This window comes from Terrapene carolina, unplaced genomic scaffold, assembly GCF_002925995.2.
Source record: "Terrapene carolina triunguis isolate 2854851 unplaced genomic scaffold, T_m_triunguis-2.0 Scaffold68, whole genome shotgun sequence".
Classification (NCBI taxonomy): domain Eukaryota; kingdom Metazoa; phylum Chordata; order Testudines; family Emydidae; genus Terrapene; species Terrapene triunguis.
The window spans coordinates 22,851,062-22,872,645 of NW_020664419.1; the positions used below are offsets into that span (position 1 = coordinate 22,851,062).

General features: G+C 41.6%; 1 protein-coding gene across 1 annotated transcript in view; it reads right to left on the reverse strand.

The window, feature by feature from the left end:
* COG5 (component of oligomeric golgi complex 5) overlaps positions 1–21,584 on the reverse strand; it is a 330,757-nt gene that overhangs the window by 96,240 nt on the left and 212,933 nt on the right. Inside the window, exons 8-10 of the mRNA XM_026648688.2 lie at positions 7,688–7,853; positions 6,642–6,754; positions 6,467–6,544 (exon numbers count right to left, since the gene is read on the reverse strand). Of these exons, the coding sequence (XP_026504473.1) occupies positions 6,467–6,544; positions 6,642–6,754; positions 7,688–7,853 (357 nt within the window). The remainder of the gene's footprint in view (positions 1–6,466; positions 6,545–6,641; positions 6,755–7,687; positions 7,854–21,584) is intronic.

Genomic DNA, 21,584 nt, shown 5'->3' on the forward strand with positions numbered 1-21,584 from the left:
GGTCTGGGGAGGTGCACAGCCACAAGATAAATGGCATGCCGCACACAGAAGTCCCAGAGCCAGAGAGCTTCCTGGCAAAGGGCTGACGACCTGGCTCCGCCTTGCTTGTTGAAATAAAACATTGCGACGGTGTCATCCATCAGGCCCTGTACCATCTTGCCCTCCAGGTGGGACTGGAAAGCCTGGCAGGCCAAGTGAACCGCTCTGAGCTCCCTGACATTTATGTGGAGGGAGCGATCGTTCTGCAACCAGCGGCCTTGCATGCTGAACCCACCCAGGTGGGCTCCCCATCCCAGGTCCGAGGCATTGGAAACCAGGGTCACCAATGGGGACGGGGCCAGGAAGGGAACTCCCTCCAGCACCAATCTGGGGTTCACCCACCATTCCAGGGACAACTGGATATGGGTCCAGCACCCTGACTACCGGGTCTAGATCGTGCCTCTTGGGGGCGTGGACTGATGCCAGCCACACTTGCAGCGGCCAGAGATGGAGCCAGGCATGACGGACCACGTAAGTACATGCTGCCATATGGCCTAACAACCTCAGGCAGGTGCGGGTGGTGGTGAGTGGGTGGTCCCTTATATGCGAGATCAAGCCCAACATGGCCTGGAAACGGGCCTCCAGAAGGAAGTCTCTGGCCCACGTGGAGTCGAAGACCGCGCCTATGAACTCTATCCGTTGCACTGGTATGAGGGTCTATTTCTTTTCATTTATTAACAGGCCCAGGTCGTGACAGAACACACCAGATTGAGGCTCCTCTGCACCTGATCCCGAGATCTGCCATTGACGAGCCTGTCATCGAGATACGGATAGACCTGGACACCTCAGATAAGCAGCTACTGGCACTTTGTGAACACCCACGGGGCCAACGAGAGACCAAAGGATAGTGCCGTGAATTGAAAATGACACTGGCCCACCAAAACACTGAGGAACCCTCTGTGTCCTTGAAAGATGGAAATATGAAATTAAGCGTCTTTCAAGTCAAGAGCAGCGTACCAGTCTACCGGATCCAGGGCAGGAATGAAGGAAGCCAGGGAGACCATGCGGAACTTCAACTTCTTGAGATATTTGTTGAGGCACCGCAGTTCCAGAATGGGTCTTAGGACCCCTTTTGCTTTCGGGATTAGGAAATAACAGGAGTAGAATCCTTTCCCCCTCATTTCCCGAGGGACCTCCTCCACTGCCCCCAGCTTCAGAAGGCTGTCGACCTCTCCTGAATGAGGAGTTCTCGTGAGAAGGGTCCCTGAAAAGGGACGGAAGGAGGGGTGGAAGAGAGGGACGGCTGAGAATTGCAGGGTGTAGCCCAGAGATAATGCTGATAATGCGTAGGCCTGTTACAGGCAGAATAGGGCTTAAAACCTGGGGACGGGGGCATGTCCCGTTCTGGGGTAAGTCCCCTGCCGGGACTTTACTAACTACTAACACTTAACACCTACTTACTCACTAACTACTGTAAACAAGTATATACAAAGAACAATAGCGAAGAGGTGAGAGAAAAAATGCTATCCGCTTGCAAAGCAAGGGGAAGGGAGAACCCAGCCATCACGTGTGGTAAGAAGGAACTGAGAGGGCGTAGGACCAGTGGTGCCTAATATACCAAAGCATGAGCGCGGCATTCCAGAGGGCGCCACTGCCGACCCTACGGGATACTGCTAAGGCAAAAATCTCCAACAAGTGTTCACATGGGCATGCACACACCTAGAAAGGAATCGACACTAGCAAGCACTCAAAGAAGAACCACATCTCAGGTTGAGGGATTAGTTCTATCTGCAAGTCTACCCAGTCCTTGGCTTCTCTAGTGAGACTGGCAAGAACAATAATTAATGCAAACAATGGTGGTGGTTTTGTTAAGTGTATTCTTGTTCACTAGGAACCAGACTGAAACTACCAACTCATTTCACGTTAGCTTTCACTCGTCATCAAACGCAGCAAGCCACAGGTGAAGAGCAACACATGCCACTATCAGTCTCCTGAGTCAGCCACGCCCAACCCTCCCCCTCACTCCATCCCCCAAGAAAAAACAAACAAAAAAACCATCTATTCTTAATGATGGTGCATTTTTAGACATTGTCCCACGTAAAAATAAAAATTAAATTTAAGGGAAAAGGAAAAAATTACATTCAACACAATGTAGTTAGAATTTATTTCATATAAGCCCCTGAATCTGCAGTATAAATTTGTATTAAATTTACCTTCAGTGTGTCTCCATGCAGGTACAAGAGTTTATTCAATTCCAGGATTGGGGCTTAGAATGCAAACACATTGTACCTAAAGGCAGGGACTGTAGCTCCAATCCTGAAAACATTTATGTACATGCTTACCTTTAAGCACATGAGTATCCTCAATGAAGTCAATGGGCGTACTTGTTTTTAAAATTGAGTATTAAGTGTAAGATCAGGACTGATGTCTTTACTCATGTCTTGTACTGCGCCAGACACCATATCTTTACTTAACCAATTAGTAATAAATAATAATAATATTTAAGTAGTTTCTGTGCCCACTGGTGCTTCTATAAAAAAATTTTGGGGAAAAAAATAGCAAAAAAATCATACCTATAGTAATTAAGGAAAAACTAAATAAAATTATATTTTCTCCAAACTCAAAGAAGGCAGTAATTCTACTGGCTTTTCAGTTTTTCCACTTGGGACCATTTGCAATTCTGTCAATAATGGAATGTGAAACATTCACATCTGAAATGAAACAAGCTACATTTTTTTTTGGTCAATTTTGCAAAAAATAAAAAATAAAAATGTTTTCAACAGTATTTTTGTGAAATGCAGATTTATTGTTGTTTTTTTAAAATTTATTTTTAACCCCTCCAACCCCCCACAGTCCTAGGCACTTTTGTGTAATTGAAATTTCACAATTCCAAAATTGACAATTAAATAAAATAGACTGCTTATACCACTCCAAAAATACCCACTAGGAAGTATGAGAAAAAAAGCCTTCCACAACATGCAAAAGAATAGCTCTTATGTGGCACTTTTAATCAGTTTATCTTGAAGTGGTTAATGAAGGTGGTCAATATCATTATCCCCACCGTACAGATGGGGAAACTATGGCACAGAGAGGGGAAGTGATCTGCCGAAGGTCACTCAGCATGCCAGTGGGAGCTGGGAATAGAACCCAAGTCTCCTGAATCCCAGTCCAGTGCTCCAATAAATAAAATAAAATAATAATAATAAACCCCTTCAGCCCTTCGCCCACCCTCTTCCCAAAAAGTCTGGGGGAATGATGGCCTTTGCAGTCTAATTGGATTGTTAACAAATCTGGGCACTAGCAGACCAAAGGGAGGAAAGAAGAGCTGCTTATGGAGTGTTCTGTCATTGGCCCCCTCCTGTCTGAATGGAGGGAGCCCCATCTCAAGTGTGTCTGCCGATAACAATTGCCAAAAACACAAAATGTTTTGTCATGCTGCTAACACTGCTTTTCACTTTGTAATGCCACTAACTGAAATGTGTGGAAGTGGAGGATCTACCATATGTGAAGATCAGAGTTCAGTTTCAACTCTGTATCACAAGGAGCTCAGAGTCTTACCTATACGATTAGGGAATGGGCTCTCATAAAAAGATAGGCCAGATACTGAAATCAATGTTAGCTTAGCTATTGGCCTCCACAGGAGCAGGATTAGTCACTAGCTATTGAAAGGGGAAAGAAATAGGGTAGAACAGTTGAAGTCACCTACGAGTTCTTTAAAGGTGAATCAAATCTATTTTTTAAATAAATACAAAATCATTATAAAGAACAGAATCATTAAGAGAACAAGCACAACAAATTAAATTATTTCAAAATGTATTTGTAATTTTAATGTTTAAACATCAGTTTTAAAATAAAAATTACTAATACATTTCAAAACAATAACATGTAAAATAAGTTTTTCATTGTTTTGCCTGAAAAGCCTGAGATTAACCCATCAAGATTCTGAATTTCTCTTGATACTGTTCATCAGCTCACATCTAAATCACTGAAAGAATATCTTGACAGGTAAAAAAAACTCAGTTCACCTTTAGTTTCAATATTATTATTTGTCATTTTTAAGTCTACATATGTAGATGGAGGAGGGTAATGAACCAAAAAGCAACCAGTTTCCTTATTATTAAAGGGTGTGTGTTTATCAAGGCCGGGGTCACTTCTCTCATATTTCTTCGGCTGGCGCCTATACTGCCATGGTTAGAACAAGAAAGCAGGTTGGAAAGGCAAAGTGGTAGTGCAGCTGCCACAGAAGATGACTAATAATGATGTTGACATCACTAATTGTAATTAGTACACAGAATGCAGAGTGGAATGTCATCTTCATATCATCTGTGTGGGCATGCTGCCTTAGAAAATGGGTATAATGCTATTACATTTAGCTTGTTTAATTGTTTAGCTCAGTTTACTAATGAAACCGAACACAAAGAACATCCAACCTTCTCTCCCCTCTCTACATCCTTTTTCAGAGGACTTGAAGATGGTAATGCCAGCTGTGAACTGGTGGTGGCTTGGATTAGTATGAGCTATACAGTTTTCATGAGTCAGTACTGTGATTATTTCTTACTGGCAATGCACATCGTAGTTCTTGCTCCCCCAGACAGCTGTCTGTACAGCTCAAACTGAGTGGATTTACACGGCTTCCCAAATTTTAGCTGTGACTAGTACTTGACTGCTTTTGGCTGAACACCATCAACACTGATTTGTGTGGCTTTGTTGCCTACACTCACCTCATGATGCTGCACAGTACTTTTTCCCGTAGACCTCACACTGGGTGTTACCATGATAATGGCTAAGAAAAGCCCTGTACTGTACGGTATCAACCTGAGAAAGGAAGAAGTAAAAAAGCACCATACTATGCAGGACGAAGAGCTGCAAGAAGACCTGATACTGTATTAGCTATCTCATTCCCAGAATAAGAACTGTCCAGCTTTGTTTTATACTCCTCTATGTTGATCTCATAATTTACTGAAGAGGTCACTAATTGAGAAGGAGATAACCATGGAGAAACAAATATATATTATTTATAAAATTCATTCTGGCACCATAGGCTCAGTCCCACATTATGAAATTAATGGGAGGGGAGGATGTTCAGTATCTCAGAACAGAGGCTCAGCACTTTATGGATTAGAACACAGTATTTCATTTACTGGCCAGTCTTTCCCTAATTTAAGCCTACAAAATTCCTTCCATTCACTTGGTTATTCTTTAAACACTGAGATAAAGAAGACTTCCCAGTCTCTCTCTCTCTCGCTCCCTGCCCAACCCCCTTTCCCTAAGCCTCCTTGGACGATTGGGAAAGCCCCCTCCCGATCCAACAGCCACTCCTCAAAAGTAATGAGGGACACTGGGGATGGATCCAGGAGAGGGAGCTGCTACATATGGAAGATGGAAAGCTCATTTACATGAGTTCTCCTCGCATCCAAACTGCTCCACAACTTCCCAGTGTGCAGGATTGCTCCATTTGTTTGAAGGGTCATTTTCCTCTTTTAAGAGGTTGGCCTATTGCAGAGACAGTTTGTGAAGCCCAAGGGGCAATGGATAATTTTTGCAAGAGCAAGTTTTTGGTATGCAGAGACATTTACCTAAAGCTTATCCACTTCTTTGGGTTTAGAAAAAGAAAAAGAAAAAGAAAGAAAACTCTAGACATTTCCTCTCAAGGAGATATTTCAAAGTGTCCGGTCACGGGGCAATGCTATACTCCGTGTATTTCAGAGTGGGCTTAAGTAATCGACAAGTAAGTTCACTGTGTTCAACCTTTATTATTTGATTTTACTGTTGAGAAAAATTTACATATGAATAGTTTCCCAAAACCATTTCAAAAATTAAATCTGTGTGAATTAATAAACCAGCCATATGCATAGAAAAGGAGATGTCTGCATGAAAACAGACAGTAAAACTGCTTTTGATTTTGTTGTTTCCCATTTACTAACTCAGACAAAATGGCTTCAATATTGCTGTTCCTAGCCCCGAAGGAGACCATTAATCAAATTATTCCAAAGAAGAATAGAAAACAATACAAATGAATGGACAAGAATAGGTATTCATATCTGGGCCTTTGAAAGGAAAAAAACAGCCGTGATTATTTTTTCAGAGAAGAAATTGCCAAAAAGTAGAGAAACAGATGGCTGAGAACACTAGATACCACATGAAGACATATTTTCCTATGAAAACTAATGCACAACATTAATTACCCAAACTACACAGTATATTATGGGATGACAATAATGACCACGAATAAAAACTGACAATGGTGTCTTATCGGTTCTTTTAAAGAAAACAAACAATTATTACAAGAAGATGTCTATGCCCTACAAATATACCCCACAGATCATAAACAGTCCATAAATGCACTTTTCTATGCTAGTCTGACTTTCACCACTGTCTCATTAATGAACTCTAAAACTGTAACTGAAAGGCTCCTCTCATCACATTTTCCTTAACAGAACCACTCGCTGTTTTTGTAAGAACTTATTCAGCTAACTGAAAACTTTACCTTAACTATTTCCTCAATGAAACAGACATGTGAAACAGGGTCTCTCTTCTTTGTCAGTACTTTTTGCAAGTGCTGCACCTGTAAGAGAATTTGTTTCAAAGATAATTTAGGTTTTCTAATGTGGTATATGCAAAAAATGCACTAATGTAGAAGAGGAAATATAGGGACTGAATACCTGTGCACAAGCTGCACAGATCTGATCCATGAGTTTCTCCATGTTTGTCCAGAGGGCTGCTCGGAAGGCTGCAGTGTTTCCTGGTGTTGGCATAACAGCTCGGCCAGGGCCACCTAAACATATTTTGAAGGCAACATATCAATCCATTTCAGGATTTAAAAATCAAGACCAACATTGTCAGCTGTGAGTGCCTAAATGAGGTTAAAACATAAAAATCCATCTATAGGCATCTAAAGAAGTGGCCTGATTTTCAGAAGTGTTGAGGAGTCACAGACAGCTTGAAACAACAGATTTGAGAGGTGTGAACAGCCCCAATCATCTCAATCAAGTATTAACTCTGAAGCCTAGTGAGGATACTTTAAATGTCAGCATTATTAACTACTTCACTGCTTCTCATCTCAGCAGAAACACAAAGCCAATGTACTTCTCCACTGTTGTAAGATGTACTGGCAGGGTGACGTGGGACAACTGGTTGCTGTCAAGGATATAGGCACTCACCTGAACACTTTTGCCTAAGGGTATTAGAATTACAAAAATAAGACATTCTTTTTAACTGAAGGAAATACCATTAAGCAACCTTCATCTTCCTTGAGAAGCCATATGCCATTATTATGGTTCTAACACAAAATTCTAATCCCAAACTGTGTTGTAGAGGTTTCAAATTAAAATCTGACATCTAAATCTGTTTTGCATTTGTGTTTTTCAATGCTCTATGGTACCACAGCTTAAAAAATAAGGGGAACTAAGTTTAATGATGCAGTGATCCCCCAAGTTAGAAACACTACTTTGAGATATTCCCATTTGACAAAAGTGTTTGAATACATTGGTCTGATTTGTTGCACTGCTTACAAGTAATATACCAGTCTCTGTGGTCCTCTCACAAACGCAAGAAAGGTAGAATCAGATTCCAGGAAACCTTAATGGTTTCCATGATGCATTCTTAAGAATGCTAAGCATTTTTCTCCCACATGACTGAGCACAATGCAATTCTGCCAAATGACCAGAGACTGTTATGCTGTAAATTAAATAACATGCCCATACTGTACCTCTTGTAACTGTCTGGGATGGCTGAGTCAAAACTTTGATATCCAAAGCATTGTTGATGTTCTCCTCTAGAGATGCACAGTACCCATCCACTACATTAGAAATGGTATCCTTCAAAGTTCCAAGGTTGTGGAAAACCTGCAGCGCTGTTCCCACTTGAGTAGGATTCTAGGGAGATAAGGGGAAAATGTTAATCTCTAACTGTATAATGGTTTTGTTTATCCATGATGAGATGTTATTTCAATGTTAAAGTTAACGTTCTAGAGTTTGCTAGCTCATTTCATTTATCATCAGGTGATTGGTCTCCTTACAGGGGAACAGGAAAGAGGAAAAAAAGGGGAAAGGGTTGATTTACTTTGATGTTACTATCTCACTACTCAACAATGAGTTATACATAGGGCAGCATCAGAGGGAGAAGAGGAGAAAGGAAAGGAGATGAAAACAGTGATGATTATGGCAGGCTACCAGTTACAGATCCAATCGTTCTTGCATAGGAAAATTACTGTACAATATTGAGTATCGCTGTATCTCGGCTATCTCCAGTTATGAGACAGTTAGTAATACTGTAGTTTACATGTACCTGCTACACTTCTGTCTTTTAACTGTCAAACTGTTGATTAAACATTATCAGGGATTGAAAAATCTACTCCTCCACTCACCCAGGGCAAGTAGGGAGCTTTTCGTAGGTGAATGCCATCAATGTATTCAAAAATCTAAGCTTTCATTTTTAAAAATGAAGTTTCTAGCTCTTATGATTTTGACAATAAGTTTACAAATATGAACTGAGTGTGAACTAATGCCATGCTATCTTCCTAAGTCTGCAGACAGACAGCTCCAGTGCCTCTGTTGATGTTCAGAGCTTTCCCTAAATACAACAACGTGAAAACCAACCATAGTATTTTCAGTGTCACTGCTGTGCTTCAGAATTCTTTGGTTAGGAATAAAACTGATAAAAACCCCTGCAGCCAAGGCAGGTACTGGAGCTATTCAGCTCAGGTTGGAGAACAAAAAAGTGGAGTCTTTGGGAAGGGTAGAGTATTGGAGACAGACCCTCCTCTTCCCCCCTCCTCCCCCACACAATGCTGCTTCTCCCTTCCTCCATTCATAGGAGATTGGTGGGTGGGGTTGCATAATTCAGATACCCACTAGTGGGTGGCGGATCCAAAAATAGTTCCCTTCCATTCTATTTATTCCCAGTGCCCAGGGCTGGACTGAGGACATCCGAGGCTCAGGACACCCCCCGCACATGGCCCCATGCAGCTTGGCCCTACCCCTGTCCCTTCTTGGAATGGCAGTGGTAAGGCCACATAAGAGCAGTCATCTAGGAGACCACCACCACTCCTCTTTGGGAGGCTGGATCTCCCCTTCCCAAGATCACTGTCATCTTCTGTCCCAGAGGAGGAGGGAGACTCAGCTACCACCCAACTGAACAAAGGATGATGGGGTGGTAGCAGTGAGGAGCTCCCTACACAGACACATCCAGAGGAATGAGTTTCAAAATTCAGACTCCAATGAAATAAATGATGCCGTTCATCCCTCTCAGAGCTATTGTTTCAGGTGCCTGCTGACCCAGGCAGACATCACTAAAGAAGATAATCTTGAAAATGTGGCCGACTATTTCTTCACAACCAGGAGGGCTGGAACCATAATTTTGAAAAACAAAAGCTGAGATTTTAATGTCAAATTACTCCTGGAGCTGAGGCCCCAGCAGTGGGGGAGGTGGAAGGAAAAGGAGGATGGGAGAGAAGCATTGACCATGAACAGGGGATCCCCATATCTTCATGGGTCTGTAGCCAGTAGGATTAGTCCTCTGACAATTAGATGTGTGGTAAAATTTCCAAGCCTTATGTGTGGGTGGGTTTGAGGCGGTGGGTGAGTGAGCAGGAGAAAATGAAAGATTGGTGGAAAAATAAGAAAAATGAAGCATGGCAAATACATATAGACAGATATTGGAGGCAGGGGGAGAACAAAGAGAAAATATAACGGAGGAGGGTAGAGAATACAATAAATGGAAAGAGAAAGAGTGAGAATGAGAATGAAATAGACACTGAAGATTACTAAGGAAAAGTCACTGATCTATAATAGGACTAAATGGACTAAAGATAGAAAGGAAAAGAAAGGAGTGATAGTAAGTAAGACTGAATAGTATTTGGTGAATAGGTTATTTGATTAATTTTACTAGTGATTGTTGAATAATTTATTCAACAATTTTTGTAGTATTAAACTTGTCCTATAGCTGGTTTAAATACTATTCATTTAATATATTATTCAAGGAATAAGATAATTATCTCTATTTGGGAAGGCTCTGGCAGGAAACTGCAAAGATTTGTAATACTTTTTAGCTGCTGGGTATGGTATATATTAATTATTGGGAGGCAGGGGACAGAACTACTGAAGTAGTCTGTTTTTTTAAATACATCAAAGACCACCTAGAGCAAAGAGCTTCTTTATATGAAATGAATGTATAAATAAGTGTTTAACCAGCCATTTGCACTGTTACATTTAAAAACGGTATAAAATAGAAACTGAAAAGCAGAACATTTAAGGGGGGAGGGATAGCTCAGTGGTTTGAGCATTGGCCTGCTAAACCCAAGGTTGTGAATTCAATCCTTGAGGGGGCCATTTAGGGAACGGGGGTAAAAATCTGTCTGGGGATTGGTCCTGCTTTGAGCAGGGGGTTGGACTAGATGACCTCCTGAGGTCCCTTCCAACCCCGATATTCTATGATTCTATGATTAATGTTACAATTAAGTAAAAAGTCCAACAAACAGTACACAGCTGGAGATGTGGCCTTGGAGAGTCATGGCCACATAGGTATTTCACACAGGTATTTTATCCTGGGTAGCAGGAGTCAGGTAAAATATTCAAGCCCTGAAAATAATATACTAAAATCATTTTTTTCATTCATTTGCTTCACACAGCACTCTTTTCCCTCCTCAAAAAGTACTCAACATTTTATTTTCCCCACGAGGGTTCAGAACACACAGCTGGTACATCATTAATCCTAAGAGAATTTTACTTTTTATGCATAGCTAGTTTCTAGGTTTAAGCATGAAAAATACAAAAACTAGAGTCTCTTTTGGGAACAATTGTATTGTGGAGAGAGAGAGAAATGTTGGAGGGCAAGGAAAATAAACAACAATTATACTAGCAGACTGGCATATACATCTCAGAATTACAGTGTTTAGCATAGATACATTATTCAATGGAAGCTGGAAAACAGTCTTGCAGACTTCCCACTGCCAACAAGTTTTGCTTTGGGGAAAAACAGGAGGGCAAAATTCTTCCATCTGAGAAACCATTAGGCATAGCTTCCAAATGTTTGTGGATCTCTTTGAGCAAAAAAAGCAGACCTACTTTTGCCACTGTCTTTACTATCACAAAAGTATATTCCCAAAGTACAAACTTGGCTACAGAAGTTTGCTGATCTATACTAAACACATGGTCACGCACAACCATATAGCTGGAGTTACAGGGTGGTTATGTTCTTTCAAATGCCTTGTTCTGACCTGCAAACACAGAATGGACTCTTTGTATTATTTGAACATATGTGAATAGACAGATAATTCTATTTGTCTACTATTAATCTATGTTTCTGCTGAGACATTAGTGTCCTAACAGATAACAATAGACTATTTTGCAAGAGATTATCCTAAAAATATTTACGAAAATGTTAAGTATCAGACCGTGTTAGTCTGGATCTGTAAAAAGCAACAAAGTATCCTGTGGCACCTTATAGGCTAACAGATGTATTGGAGCATAAATCTGTTAGTCTATGAGGTGCCACAGGACTCTCTGTTGCTTTTTACAAAAATGTTGTAACTTTAAAATAAATCATGGCTGCTGTAGCCAAGAAGTTAGGTAACAAATGCAAGTAGTAAAGGCTACAGCATTTTGTAGTACATCATTAGCAAGGTAAAGCCTAATGTGCATGCCGCAGCAGTAAAGCAGGTGTTTACAAGTCTCATTTCACTGACCTACATAAACACAAAGCTTTAACCCCTCCAACATCTACAGAGCCGCAAAACTCCCACTTGAAACAGTCTTAAATAATGTTAGATGGCAGAAATTAAAGCCCTGAGTTGACTTAAGAACACCCCTTTCTATCCAAACTACTCCTCCCTTTTTGGTGCTTCAGCATACCAAATATGGTAGACGTGCTGATCTAAAGTTAAGCTGAGTTATGAATACAGAAAAATCCCAGAAGCCATCAGTTAAACCTGTGAGCCAACTCCACACCTTAAAGAATGGTTCTATGGTGACAGACAGATTTTAAAAAGTGACTGGGGATTTTGGGTGCCCAACTTGAGATACCTTGAAGTAGCCTGATTTTCAGAGGATGGGTACTCAGAAGTTTCTGAAAACAAGGCCCCTGCAAGGTGTCTCAAGTTGGGCACCCAAAAATTGAGGCATCCAAAATCAGTGGGTGCCTATGTATAAATAGCACCTACCTACCTATCAAGCAAATCTGCTCCCTGTGTGTACCAGTCACAGTTGTTCACTTTAGTAACTAACATTAATTTTTACTGTTTTTCACTCCTGTTGGCACAGCAGAGCCAACAGTTAAGAGAGAAGTAAATGACACAGAATCGCCAGGAGATAATAAATATGAAACCCCATGATGATATGTTTATGGTCATTTCTCAGAGTAGAAACACATTTTGTCACTCCTTTCCCTGTGGAGATAAGCCTGTGCAGCTCTGATGGTGAAATTTTGTTTGCAGTGTCAATTGCAAGGTCCTTAAACAAAATGATAGAATTTACAACAGAAATTCCCGTAGCTGTTACCTCTCTCACACCTTAGTGTGGAATACAGTTTATTTTCTTTTGTTAACTGCCAACACAGCAGCTGACTACATTATGACTGTCAAACTGTAATGTTTATTAAAAACTCACCTAAACAGTCACCTCTCTGGTTTACTAACTGAAGTATGATGGATTTTGCCATAGTTAAGAAACATAGTTTAAGTTTACACAGGCACCTTTGACCAGGGGTTCATGAACTTCTTCACACAGTGTGGAATACATCTTAACAGAGATGATGTCATGGGCCTCCACCTCTCCTCTAAGGGCTGGTCTATACTTAGCCGCTAGTTCGGCGGCTGGAAATCGAACTTCCGGGTTCGATTTATCGCGTCTGGTCTGGACGCGATAAATCGAACCAGGAAGTGCTCGCCGTCGACTACGGTACTCCAGCTCAACGAGAGGAGTACCGCGGAGTCGACGGGGGAGCCTGCCTGCCGCGTGTGGAACGCGTCTGAACCGCGGTAAGTTCGAAGTAAGGTATGTCGACTTCAGCTACGTTATTCACGTAGCTGAAGTTGCGTACTTTACTTCGACTTGGGGGGTTAGTGTAGACCAGGCCTAAGTCAAGATGGTGTTGGACACCTTTACTATACATTCATGATCAAATAACATCCATCTGCCAACTACAGCAATTGCTTACTTGAGAAAGCAATATTAGGAAAGTAGTGAATTCTTAAATGTCTTTTAAACCATATTTAGCAAATGGAAAGAGCAGAGCCAGCACCCTGTGACCGGGCAGTTCTCTGAGGAAGTGCTCCATGGATCACACTCTGGGAGCTACTCACCCAAGGGAAGGAAGACTTAGCTCGACTAATGTACACACATCAGAAGGTTTTCTGCTTTACTTGGGAAAGTTCCACAAGTGACTTTGATTGAAGTCTTTATTATTTTGAAGAAGACAGATGACCCTGTTCAGAGAGGACTGTGGCAGGAATTCAGAGAAAGAGGGCTTTCATTGTAATCAGTTGTAAAACAGCTGACGTATTGTATATAAAATTTTATGCTTTCAATCTCTTACTAGCTAAGTGGCAAAATATTCACCCCTTCTCCAAAAGGAATAAAGATAATACAATACACATAAACAGAACTGGAAAACATAAATGGCTTATTAAGTAAGTTCAACTAAAACAAGATCCATAATTAATAACAAATCATTATTCCACAATGCATCTATAACAAAATACTTGCCAATGTTGTGAACAAGAATAGCTACACATAATTCACACAAAGCAAAATTCCACAGCATTTAAGACAACCAATATTAGAAAATAGTAACTGAGCCCTGGAATAGAAGACAAAAACTGGGAGAGCTAAATTAATTTAGAAAGCTAAGATGTTTTCTTGTGATTGAAACTAAATACATTTTAGATACAACCTTTCAGAATACTGTAAATGCTTTTGAAGGACAGTTTCCAGAATGACACCTTACAATACTTTGGACATATACTTTAATATCAAATAACGCCATTTGATCCAAAACTTGCAATGATGAGAAGTATTTCAATTGCTTGTTTGCATCTGGTTCATAAAGGCAATTTTGCTTGCATGAAATACTATATGTAATTTCCATCACAACATGGCTTTACACAATCAGCTTAACAATTAATACAAGCCTCCTTTACACTTTTTATTATGATTCTAAATATGAGAACCACTTGGAAAGGAATTTTTAATATATTTTTAGTAACAATGGGGCAGCCCAGCCTTCGTTCTGCAGCTGAAAATCTTCACTCAGCCCTCTAGTTACAATATTTAGTAATTCTCAACCTCCGTCTCAGCTTCTGCCACCATCCAGGGCACTACCTCCTCAGACAACACTGCCGCCTCAGAATAATTCTATTCTGACAGGAGTATTTTTGTGTCCTTTCCATCAAAGTCCAAGAATACTGCTCCTACAAATACATGCTCTCCACCAGTCCAGTGACTGGGGGTCCAGAGGTAGCTCCCAAAGCTATTCCAGTTGGCAATATGTTATTTTGGTTTCAAAACTAGTATATAACTAGAATAGCATCCAAACTCATGCCTAATGTTACTGTCCTTAGTGAGGATTAACAGTAGGACATAATTCTAATGTTAAGTGTGAAGGGGACAGGGTGTAACTAACTAATTTTTCTTTAAAGGAGACCCTTTTTTTTTCTTTTTCGCTAAAGCCACAGCTATAACAAAAGACAAAGAATACTAACAAAAAGTGGGGGGGAAATTCCAAAAGTGCTTGCAGCACTCATCAGAGGTGAGAAGCAAAATCCACTCTATTCCCAGTAGTGACAATGCCTTGTGGATCTAAATTACCTATTCAGTAATTCAGATACTATGGAGATAAGTGCTACAGAGAACTGTAAGAGACACAAAAAGATAATGGAGCCTTCTCTACCCACCGTTTACTCCTCATTTTCATAGCCCTCACTATGGCAAGTGGCTTTTGCAGTTAAAAATGACAGCAGTAGTCTCCTTTTGGAGCCCACCAATCCACTTCCTTTAATCAGCCTGCAAGGGAGTATGCATACTTCAGTTAGCCAACCAGGGACTGGATTTCCTAGCCTTTGTCAGTGTGAAGAGCAAGAGACCAAAAACTGTGAGAGAAATATAGTTATAAAGTAACTCATATAACTTCCAGAATGGTGAAACATTCAAAATTTTTGTTAGTCTCTAAGGTGCCACAAGTACTCCTGTTCTTTTTGCGGATACAGACTAACACGGCTGCTACTCTGAAACCTATTCAAAATTGACCTTTTGGTCTGTAGATTAAAAGTAGCATTGTTAACTATTAAGATATATAGCAGGGGAGCATTATCCTGACAGGCAAAAAGTCCTCTCTTTAATGCGTGTCTTATTCAGACATCAAATACTTCTTTTGAATGACTGGCAAGATTTGTGGTTTTCTATGAACTTTCATTTCCTTCAGTAGTTTTTAATCTATATTTTTTTCCATTCATGCTGGGATAGCTGAAATGACATAGCCATTAAAAATAATGTGATAACATTAAAGAAAAAAGTCAGCACAAAAAAACAAAAAAACAAAACAAAACAAAAATCACAGCAGCAAGGAGCCCCTGCTAAAGCTTACAAACAGGTAAGTGGGTTTGTAACTTTCATCCTGTATATGGCATGGTTCTTAAAGTTACTTTTTATTTATTTTAAACTAATTTAGAAAATCATGCTATATAGCAGGGGGAGATACAATTTACCTCTGCTCTTTCAAACCAGCTCTATGCGTTTCTTAAACAGCTGATGCATTCTGGGCCATCACAGCAAAGCTAGGACTAGTAATTTGTAACTTTAGGGAATAGTTTAAATAATGGTAGCAAGGCATGTGATCAGAGCAAATAGTGGGCCCCTCCCTACCCCTTCCGCCAGCAGCCCCACCCCCATTCCACCCCTTCTGCCTGCGGCCCCACTCCTTTCTGCCCCTTCCCTGGGACCCGCCCGCATTCCACCCAGGTTGTTCCCCATTCCGCCCCGCCCCCCACTGCAGCCCCGCAACCCTTTTTGCTCCTTTCTCCATCCCCCACTCCAGTCCCAAGACTGGAGAAGCTCTGTCCCCATGCCACTGCCCCAGGGCCGCAGCAGGGAGAGAGCTCTTCCAGTCCCAGAGCCGCTGTGGGGGTCTGGGTGCTGGGGCTTCCCCTGCCACCTCCCGCGCTTCTGGGGGGGAAACAGGGTCAGGGCAGGAGAGCGGTTTGAGCGCAGGGGCTTGCCCTGCCACCCCACAGCTTCTGCTGGGGACGGGTAGGGGGCACTGGAGGGGGCTTGCCCTGCTGCGCCACGGCTTCTTCCAGGGACAGGGTTGGGGGCGGGGGGAGGGGCTTCCCCTGTCCCGCAGCTTCTGCCAGGGATGGGGGCGGCTGGGGGGGGGGTTCCCCATCTCACGGCTGCTGCCAGGGACAAGGTTGGGGGCTGCTGGAGGGGCTTCCCCCGCCCAGTGCTGCTGCTGTGGAGCGGGGTTGGGGTGCGTGGGTTTCCCCTGTCCCACCCGCCCGGTGACTGGGGCTCTGGGCTTCCGCCGGCAGTGGCATATTTTTTCCAGGGGTGCACCAGATGGTCGGGGCCCCTGGGCACAGGCCCCATGGGACCAGTGGCTCATTCACCATTGCATGTGATTAGTCTTTAATTATTTAAATGCTGGACATCTGTCTAAGCATGATTAGTAAGGATATACAGTATACACTGGTGAAATATCACAAATCCTAAAGCAATAGGCATCTTGTATCTAAAGCCGTGCGAATAACTGATTTTTTGGTTCACTAACTGATCCCCCGCCCAAAAAATTAAATTAATTTCAGGTCAACCTGAAATGAAATTTTTTCAAAGTGTTTTGTTCAACCCAAAACTAAATGTTTCATTATGTTTGAGCTTTTAAAAAAAAATATAAAACTTAAGTGAATTTCTAAATGAAGTAATTTTGAATAAAAAAAATCTAAACATTTAATTTCAAAAACATCAAAATGAAATGTTTTCATTTTTTCCAAAGTTTGGTAGGTTTTTCAACCTAAACAATTCAACAAATTCAATACAAATTCACGTTTTCATCAACTCGAATCTGCATTTTTCAGCAAAAAAAGTTTCATCTTAAAAATTTTGCCCAACTCCGCTTGCAACTGCCTTGTGACAGAGATTTAAGTAAATGATATTTAAAGGTGACCTTCAAATAAAGAGAAATTTGATAAAAGTGGAGCTATTGGAAAGTGAGGTTTCTTTCTGTTATCAGCGTTAAAAATTTGTGGGAAGAACAGTCTCAGCAGGATGAAAGAGGTACTAGCAACATGCATGCATGCACGTTTCTCAAACTACAGCAGCATTTCTCAAATGCGGCCACCGTGGCCGCAAGGGGCTAGCAGGGGCTTTTCATGCAGCCACAGCCTCCTGGGCAGTGACGGGGGGCAAAGCAGTGGACCCTCCCCCAGGGTCAGCAGCAAGGATTGGGATCTGCCCCGCTCTGGAGCCGCAAATGCCGGAGGAGTAGACTTTAGCCCTGGAGCGGCAGGGAGCAAATCCAGCCATGCAGCTGTGGGCTCCGTCCCCCGGTCATGGGGCTTCGGGCTCCAGTCCCAGCCATGAGGTGACAGGTGCCAGCCCCGGGCTCAACCCCGCATCGGTCCTTGCCACTGTCACATGGCTGTAGGACTCTGGTCCTTCAGCTCACCCCCCACCATCACCCCTGGCCCCTGCTGCCTTCCTACCCACCTCCTTATCCAGGGCTTAATTTGTCCTCCAGCTTGCCAGGGCTGAGTAAGTCTGTTGTGAAAAGTTATATTTTATGTTAATATCACTTTTCACTTTCTCCCAGCTAGCTAGCTAGCTAGCAAGTCTGCTGCTGTGAAAAGTGATAAACATTCAAATATGACTTTTAACAGAAACTGACTTACTAGCTAGCAAATCTTAAAAAAAACAAACAAAACAAAAAAAACACCAAGAACATGCAAAGTACCTTATCTGTTTCTATTCTGTTTAGGTTCAGTAAAGGATAGAGACAACTGTACATTATTTTTATTATTGAGTCTGCAAAAAAATCCCTATATAAATAAATTACACCTCTACCCCGATATAACGTGACCCAATATAACACGAATTCAGATATAACGCGGTAAAGCAGCGCTCTGGGGGGGCGGGGCTGCGCGCTCTGGCGGCTCAAAGCAAGTTCGATATAACGCGGTTTCACCTATAACACGGTAAGATTTTTTGGCTCCCGAGGACAGCGTTATATAGGGGTAGAGGTGTACAATGATTTGGACATGTAGATGTGCATATTTATTGTTTTTTCTAAAGTTAATTAACTATTTTAGGAAAAATTGTCAGAGCAGCCACCAGAAAGAGTTGGTGGCCGCACTCTGGGGCTACCAAAAAATTCGTTGAGAGAACCCCTGGACTAAAGTATGTCTGCAGATGTGAGACACCTACAGACCAGCTTTAGGAGCAGAGTTTGAACATAGAAGAGAGTAAAAAATAGCAAATAAATTACAGTAAATCAGATCAAAACATGTTTATGTAGATAACAGACCTTACAAATACTAGTCAATTTCCATTAGGGTGCACTGACAAAAATGCATCATTTTTTTAGCTGACTGGAAAGAAACTTACTTCTGAGGTTTATAATCAGATCAGTTTTGCAAGAAAGGTTGCTGTAAAAATGATGATGTTAGAGCCATTCCCTTTGGAAATAAAGCAAGTGCTTTTGCTACGTATAAAGGTTTCATTTTCTGAAAACACAAGTATCATGCACGCCTCCCAATCCACTTCACAGTAATGAACCAAGTGAGCTACAAACTATATATATATATACACACACACACACACAAATATATACAAATTAGACAACTATAAATGAACATGATCAGGCTAGTTAAAAATCCTAATCAGGGACTAAAGACAGATAATAAGGAACATAAGAAATACTAACCCCTTTGGGATATTCTAGATGCACACTGCATTACTCAATAAAAGATTGTGTTATAACTGATGATGCAAAAGGGTTAAAGACTACACAAAGGAGGAGCATTTTTTCTAAATTAACTTCTAATACACAGAGGTAACAGATGAAGAATTCAAGTGTTTAGAGAACCAAACCTGTTATTAAAAAGTTAAAATCTCTTCAGAGTGTTTGGGCACAAGATGTAAAGACAAAGTTAATGCAAGCATACAGAAAGAATCATAGAATCGTAGGACTGGAAGAGATCTCGAGAGGTCATATAGTCTAGTCCCCTGCACTCATGGCAGGACTAAATATTATCTAGACCATCCTTGACAGGTGTTTGCTCTTAAAAATCTCCAATGATGGAGATTCCACAACCTCCATAGGCAATTTATTCCAGTGTTTACCTTCCCTGACAAGAAGTTTTTCCTAATGTCCAACCTAAACCGCCCTTGCTGCAATTTAAGCCCATTGCTTCTTATCCTGTCCTCAGAGATGAAGGAGAATAATTTTTCTCCCTCCTCCTCCTTGGAACAACCTTTTATGTACTTGAAATCTATCATCACATCCCCTCTAAGTCTTCTCTTCTCCAGACTAAACAAACCAAATTTTTTCAATCTTCCCTCACAGTTCATGTTTTCTAGACCTTTAATCATTTTTGTTGCTCTTCTTTGGACTTTCTCCAATTTGTCCATCTCTCTCCAGAAATGTGGCGCCCAGAAATGGACACAATACTCCAGTTGAGGCCATATCACCGTGGAGTAGAGTAGAAGAATTACTTCTTGTGTCTTGCTTACAACACTCCTGCTGTTACAACCCTGAATGATGTTTGCTTTTTTTGCAACAGTGTTACACTCTTGACTCATATTTAGCTCGTGATGCATTATGACCCCCAGACCCTTTCACGCAGTACTCCTTCCTAGGGAGTCATTTCCCATTTTGCATGCGTGCAACTGATTGCTCCTTCGTAAGTGGAGTACTTTGCATTTGTTCTTATTGAATTTCATCCTATTTACGTCAGACCATTTCTCCAGTTTGTCCAGATCATTTTGAATTTTAATCCTCTCCTCCAAAGCACTTTCAACCTCTCCCAGCTTGTTATCGTCCACAAACTTTAGAAGTGTATCTCTATGCCATTATCTAAATCACTGATGAAGATATTGCACAGAACCAGAACCAGAACTGATCCCTGCGGGACTCCACTCGATGTGCCCTTCCAGCTTGACTGTGAATCACTGACAACTACTCTCTGGGAACGGCTTTCCTACCAGTTATGCACACACCTTATAGTAGCTCCATATAGGTTGTATTTGCCTAGTTTTTTTATGAGGAAGTTATGCGAGGCAGTATCAAAAGCCTTACTAAAGTCAAGATATACTCTATTGCTTCCTCCCATCCACAAGGCTTGTTACCCTGTCAAAGAAAGCTATGAGGTTGGCTTGACACGATTGGTTCTTGACAAATCCATGCTGACTGTTACTTATCACCTTATTATCTTCTAGGTGTTTGCAAACTGACTGCTTAATTATTTGCTCCATTATCTTTCCAGGTACTGAAGTTAAACTGACTGGTCTCTAATTCTCCAGGTTGTTCTTATCCCCTTATTTTTAGATTGGCACTATATTTGCCCTTTTTCAGTCCTCTAGAATCTCTCCCATCTTCCATGACTTTTCATAGATAATCGCTAATAGCTCAGATATCTCCTCGGTCAGCTCCTTGAATATTCTAGGATGCATTCCATCAGGCCCTGGTGACTTGAAGACATATAACTTGTCCAAATAATTTTTAACTTTTTCTTTCCCTATTTTGGCTTTTGATCTTACCTCATTTTTACTGGCATTCACTATGTGAGACGTCCAATCGCTACTAAGCTTTTTGGTAAAAACAAACAAAAATGTTATTTAGCACTTCTGCCATTTCCACATTTTTTGTTATTGTTTTCCCCCCTAATTGAGTAACTGTCCTTGGTCTTCCTCTTGCTTCTAATGTATTTGTAGAAATGAGGTTAGAAATTAAAGATGCTTTTAGCAAATCCCTCTAGACTTGAAATTGGTCAGCCCAGTATCATTATACTTGGGACACACTAGTAAATTACAGAGCACTACCACTATGAATAGTGATTCTAGACAAAATCATAAAAGCTATTTAAAGAGTTCAAACAAGTGCACAGTTAGACAAAGTCAGCCACCTCAATTAGTGACAGTCAAAATGATTTCAGGGAACAAAATTCATTATTTATTAAATTGCTGAAATTTTTAGGGTACCGGGTCAGAGTACATTGTCAGCTTATTATTTATTTGCAGATAAAACAGTTTGTTAGAATAGCAGTTGAAGATGAAATTGCATTTCAATAAAGTTCAGCTACATCCCAATCAGGGCCGGCTCCAGGCACCAGCTGAGCAAGCTGGTGCTTGGGGCGGCAGATTGTTGGAGGCGGCATTCTGCCCAATCCTAGGGCGGCACGGCCGCTTTTTGTTTTGTTCTTGTTCCGCTCCGGCCGCCCTGTAGGGGGCGGCGGCGGCGCAGAGAACCAGAGCGCCCTGCAGGGCAGTCCTCTTCCTTCCCTCCTCGCCGACCAGAGTGGAGCCCTCGCGGCGGCAGGAGGCGGCGCAGCGGGAGGGGCTGCGTGGAAGTGCCCCTGCTGTAGCCCTGGCCGCCCCCTTCTCTCTCTCTCCCGCCCGCTCCCT